Source organism: Lates calcarifer, linkage group LG19 (genome assembly GCF_001640805.2).
Source record: "Lates calcarifer isolate ASB-BC8 linkage group LG19, TLL_Latcal_v3, whole genome shotgun sequence".
In the NCBI taxonomy this organism is placed as follows: domain Eukaryota; kingdom Metazoa; phylum Chordata; class Actinopteri; family Centropomidae; genus Lates; species Lates calcarifer.
The window spans coordinates 20,250,052-20,256,263 of record NC_066851.1 but is presented as its reverse complement, the minus strand read 5'-3'; the positions used below and the strand labels follow the sequence as shown (position 1 = coordinate 20,256,263).

The 6,212-nt window shown below is 39.8% G+C and overlaps 1 long non-coding RNA gene and 1 gene segment (V, D, J or C); both read right to left on the bottom strand.

Moving 5' to 3' along the window:
- LOC127143642 (T cell receptor beta variable 7-2-like) lies at positions 1-613 on the bottom strand. The segment is given in 2 exon segments: positions 1-329; positions 517-613. Coding segments are annotated over 2 exon segments (420 nt in total).
- A 113-nt stretch (positions 614-726) lies between these two features.
- Positions 727-5,793, bottom strand: LOC127143593 (uncharacterized). Its single transcript, XR_007815156.1, has 7 exons — positions 5,640-5,793; positions 5,269-5,462; positions 4,807-5,094; positions 3,681-4,641; positions 2,121-2,782; positions 1,295-1,955; positions 727-1,118 (listed from the first exon to the last, which is right to left on the bottom strand). It is a non-coding gene; the product is annotated as an uncharacterized LOC127143593 (long non-coding RNA).
- Positions 5,794-6,212: the final 419 nt, after the last annotated feature.

Here is a 6,212-nt window from a genome sequence, read left to right as displayed (position 1 = left end):
TCAGCTGCTCATACGTCTCACGTCACTGTGTTTACCAGCAGCACAGAAATACACTCCACTGTCCTCAGGCTGCAGGTTTTTCACAGTAAGAGCCCCCGTCTCTATTGTATCTTTGTTAGCTGAATATTTGGTTTGAGAGAGCCCCCCATAGTCTGGCTGCCCCATAAAAACTGTGTAGACAATGAAGGTCATGGTCTCTCCTGGACGCTGTCTGTACCAGTACATCTGGTTATAAGTAATGCCTTTGTTGTGGCTGCAGTTCATCTCTGCAGATTTGGACTCATAATTCCAGCTGATTGCAGGGTGTTGGGTCAAATCCTGGCAGCGAACTGAGGAGAAAAGACAAAATTTAAAAAATCGAAATCCTGCTCACAGTAAAGATTAAAAACATTCAAATATTAATTCACATCCATTCTTTCTGAGTCTCCATCAGCTAATGTTTCATTGTTAGTAAATACACAACAATAAATCATAGACTCTCTCACACTGCACAAAAATAAATGTTTGTTCTTTTACCTTGAAGCCACAGAGATGAGACTGCAAATGTGATGAGTATTGGAGCTGTCATTATGATTCTGATGAAATGAGACACAGCCACAGCAGACATACTGAATGTCTGAGGCTGCTGTTTATAGTGGGAGGTGTGATGTTAAACAGCATTGCTCCACAGAAAGAACCTCCCATTATAATCTCTGATCTGAATCAGCAGAGAGACCAACATTGGTTGAAATGGTTTATTCCAGGTGCAAGAAGCTGTGAGTTTTAATACAGAGATAAATAGGCAGGTTTTTGTACTGAGGAGCAGTGATATGTAGCACTGTGGTAACTAGCAACACAGAAGTACACTGCACTGTTGTTCGTGCGGAGTCCTTCAATTGTTAATGTGCAATTCCGGCCTTTGTTTGCATTCCCTTTAATCTTCACATTCACTCCAGGCTCTAGGTTTTCACTGTCTCCTGTCATGTATCCCAGGAGCTGAAGTTCTCTGTTTGACTGCTTGTACCAGAGGATTATGTAATAGTTGTCAATATTGTGTGAACAGTAGATTTTGGCTGTTTGTTCTTGTTTCTTGTGAATGTCAGCTGGAGTCTGTTGGACTTTGTCACTGACAGAGGCACCTGTGGGAAAAAATGATAAGCAAAGCACCAGGCAAATTACAGCATGAGCTTCAACACTGATGAATTGAAAAACTCTAGAAACACAGCTGAAATAGCAGCAGTAGAGGAGACTGACTGAATAAATCTACAAAGACTTTTTTTACAGCTTTAGCTCAAAGTAATTTTAATGGCATTACCTGAAACCAGATCAGTGTTCAAAGTCATAATTATGAGTAAAGAAAATAGGAGCATCATTTTGTGTTTGGTTAAATGTTTGGTTGAATCTTGGTACTTTGAATCATCCTGTTTTCTTCAGCATAACAGCAGTTATAATGACCTCCTTCCTGAGTACACTCTGATATATGTAAAATAAACATGAGCTCTGTAGGTGGGTGGTGTCATATTATGTCCTCTTCCTCTAACGTTAAAACCAGCGTGTGGTGCAGTGATATACTGCCACCTAATGAGAGGAGGGAGCACAAGTGTAAGGAGCTGTGAACTGATTAAATATGTGGCAGTGAGGTTTTTGTACTGAGAAGCAGTGATGTGTAGCACTGTGGTAACTAGCAGCACAGAAGTACACTGCACTGTTGTTCAGGCTGAGTCCTTCAATTGTTAATGTGCAGTTCTGGCCTTTATTTGCATCCCCTTCAATCTTTACATCCACTCCTTTCTCTGGATAGCCATTCTTTAAAAACATGTATCCCAAGAACTGTAGCTGTTTGTTCTTCAACTGTTTGTACCAGAAGATTCGATCATAGCTGTCTATACTGTGTGAACAGTAGATTTTGGCTGTTCCTCCTGGTTTCTTCTGTATGTCAGCTGGAGTCTGGTGGACTTGGTCACTGAGAGAGGAACCTGTGGAAAACAGATCACTGAAGTGTCAGAATACCATGCAACATGAACGTGGCCAATGTTAGATTTAAAAACTGACAATCTAAAAAGTAAAATAATGCTAAAACATGGCTGAAATAGCTGTAGGCTGTACACAAGTAATTATTTTAACTATTTTATTGACATTACCTGCAACTGGAATAAAGGTATAAGTAATGATTAGAAATAGAAGAATCATTTTGTTTTCTCTGAGTGTTTTATGATCTTGTTGAAATCAATCATTGTGTTTTCTTCAGTGTATCAGCAGTTATACTGATTATTTCAACCTCCTCTTTGAGTAAACTGTCCAATCAGCAAACCAACATGAAGTCATTAGGATGATGTCATAGAGCTTCCTCCTCCCCTTAACATTATAACCATCATGTCAGCCACCACCATGAGATGAATGAGATGGAGGAATACAGGTGCAGGAGGCTGTGAGCTGTAATACAGAGATGAAAAAACATGATGGTGAGGTTTTTGTACTGAGGAGCAGTGATATGTAGCACTGTGGTAACTAGCAGCACAGAAGTACACTGCACTGTCGTTCAGGCTGAGTCCTTCAATTGTTAATGTGCTGGTCTGGCCTTTATCTGCACTCCCATCCATGCTGACATTCAGTCCCTTTTCTGGGTTTCCATTATCTTTATACATGTATCCCAGGAACTGTAGTTGTCTATTTTTCAACTGTTTGTACCAGAGGACTGTATAATAGTTGTCAATTTTGTGTAAACATCTGATTTTGGCTGTTTGTCCTGGATTTTTGTAGATATCAGCTGGAGTCTGTTGGACTTTGTCACTGAGAGAGGAACCTGTGGAAAAATTATAACCAGACAAATTACAGCATGAGTTTAAACACTGATGAGCTGAAAAACTGAACATAAAAGATTAAAAATCTAGAAACAGCTGAAATAGCAGCAGTACAAGAGACTGACTGTACACACACTTATCATGGCATTACCTGAAACCAGAACAAGGTTAAAATGAATGATTAGTAACAAGAGAATCATTTTGTGTTCTCTGAGTGTTTAATGATCTCGAATGAATCATTGTGTTTTCTTCAGTGTATCAGCAGTTATACTGATTATTTCAACCTCCTCTTTGAGTAAACTGTCCAATCAGCAAACCAACATGAAGTCATTAGGATGATGTCATAGAGTTTCCTCCTCCCCTTAACATTATAACCTGAGTCTGAGTAATGATATACTGCCACCTAATGAGATGAAGGAATACAGGTGCAGGAGGCTGTGAGCTGTAATACAGAGAAGAAAACACATGATGGTGAGGTTTTTGTACTGAGGAGCAGTGATATGTAGCACTGTGGTAACTAGCAGCACAGAAGTACACTGCACTGTTGTTCAGGCTGAGTCCTTCAATTGTTAATGTGCAATTCTGGCCTTTATCTGCACCCCCATCAATCTTCACATTCACTCCAGGCTCTAGAAATTGTCTTCCGTACATGTATCCCAGGAGCTGTAGTTTTTTATCCTTTGATTGTTTGTACCAGAAGATTTGATTATAGCTTTGAATATTGTGTAAACATCTGATTTTGGCTGTTTGTCCTGGATTTTTGTAGATATCAGCTGGAGTCTGTTGGACTTTGTCACTGAGAGAGGAACCTGTGGAAAAAACACAACAATATACAATCATGGAACATGAGGCTGAATCCTCCTTTTAGATAAAAACCAGTGAACAGAACTGTTGCATTACCTGAGACCAGTATGATATTAAAGGTTATACAGAGGACAGTGATCATCTTGTTGTCTTCCATGACTGACTTTAAGAACATTCCTGTTATTGGTGCTGTGTTTTCATCATATGCAGTTGTACTGAATATTCACTCCTCTGTTTCTTGGTGACCCGTCCCATCAGGAACAGCAGCAGTTTTTTCAGTGGGTGGTGTCACAGTCATCATCATAGTCTTCCTGACCTGCCACTACACACTACAGATGTACTGTACTGCCACCTTATGAAGAGAAACTAAATAACAACGACCTGAAATGACTCCTGAAACCCTGGTATAACAACACAGGAGAGTAGAATATATTTGTTTTTTTACAAGTTAAGCTCTCATGGATTAAATAAACAACAATGACAAAGTTACGTTCGAGTCATCATAATGATTCTGATGAAATGAGACACAGCCACAGCAGACATACTGAATGTCTGAGGCTGCTGTTTATAATGGGAGGTGTGATGTTAAACAGCATTGCTCCACAGAAAGAACCTCCCATTATAATCTCTGATCTGAATCAGCAGAGAGACCAACATTGGTTAAAATGGTTTATTCCAGGTGCAGGAGGCTGTGAGTTTTAATACAGAGATGAATAGGCAGGTTTTTGTACTGAGGAGCAGTGATATGTAGCACTGTGGTAACTAGCAGCACAGAAGTACACTGCACTGTTGCTCAGGCTGAGTCCATCAATTGTTAATGTGCAATTCTGGCCTTTATTTGCACCCCCATCTATCTTTACATCCACTCCTTTCTCTGGATAGCCATCCTTTCCTAACATATATCCCAGGAACTGTAGCTGTTTGTTCTTCAACTGTTTGTACCAGAAGATTCGATCATAGCTGTCTATACTGTGTGAACAGTAGATTTTGGCTGTTCCTCCTGGTTTCTTCTGTATGTCAGCTGGAGTCTGGTGGACTTGGTCACTGAGAGAGGAACCTGTGGAAAACAGATCACTGAAGTGTCAGAATACCATGCAACATGAACGTGGCCAATGTTAGATTTAAAAACTGACAATCTAAAAAGTAAAATAATGCTAAAACATGGCTGAAATAGCTGTAGGCTGTACACAAGTAATTATTTTAACTATTTTATTGACATTACCTGCAACTGGAATAAAGGTATAAGTAATGATTAGAAATAGAAGAATCATTTTGTGTTGAGTGTTTTATGATCTTGTTGAAATCAATCATTGTGTTTTCTTCAGTGTATCAGCAGTTATACTGATTATTTCAACCTCCTCTTTGAGTAAACTGTCCAATCAGCAAACCAACATGAAGTCATTAGGACGATGTCATAGAGCTTCCTCCTCCCCTTAACATTATAACCATCATGTCAGCCACCACCACGAGATGAATGAGATGGAGGAATACAGGTGCAGGAGGCTGTGAGCTGTAATATAGAGAAAAAAAAAACATGATGGTGAGGTTTTTGTACTGAGGAGCAGTGATATGTAGCACTGTGGTAACTAGCAGCACAGAAGTACACTGCACTGTCGTTCAGGCTGAGTCCTTCAATTGTTAATGTGCAATTCTGGCCTTTGTTTGCATTCCCTTCAATCTTCACCTTCACTCCAGGCTCTAGGTTTTCACTGTCTCCTGTCATGTATCCCAGGAGCTGAAGTTCTCTGTTTGACTGCTTGTACCAGAGGATTTGGTTATAGCTGTTGTCATTGTGTGAACAGTAGATTTTGGCTGTTTCTTCTTGTTTCTTGTGAATGTCAGCTGGAGTCTGTTGGACTTTGTCACTGACAGAGGCACCTGTGGGAAAAAATGATAAGCAAAGCACCAGGCAAATTACAGCATGAGCTTCAACACTGATGAATTGAAAAACTCTAGAAACACAGCTGAAATAGCAGCAGTAGAGGAGACTGACTGAATAAATCTACAAACAGATTTTGTTACAGCTTTAGCTCAAAGTAATTTTAATGGCATTACCTGAAACCAGATCAGTGTTCAAAGTCATAATTATGAGTAAAGAAAATAGGAGCATCATTTTGTGTTTGGTTAAATGTTTGGTTAAATCTTGTTACTTTGAATCATCCTGTTTTCTTCAGCATAACAGCAGTTATAATGACCTCCTTCCTGAGTACACTCTGATATATGTAAAATAAACATGAGCTCTGTAGGTGGGTGGTGTCATATTATGTCCTCTTCCTCTAACGTTAAAACCAGCGTGTGGTGCAGTGATATACTGCCACCTAATGAGAGGAGGGAGCACAAGTGTAAGGAGCTGTGAACTGATTAAATATGTGGCAGTGAGGTTTTTGTACTGAGAAGCAGTGATGTGTAGCACTGTGGTAACTAGCAGCACAGAAGTACACTGCACTGTTGTTCAGGCTGAGTCCTTCAATTGTTAATGTGCAATTCTGGCCTTTACTTGCACCCCCTTCTATCTTTACATTCACTCCATCCGCAGGTTTTCCTGAGATTGTTAACATGTATCCCAGGAACTGTAGTTCTCTGTCTGACTTCTTGTACCAGAGGATTTGGTTATAGTTGTTGTCATTG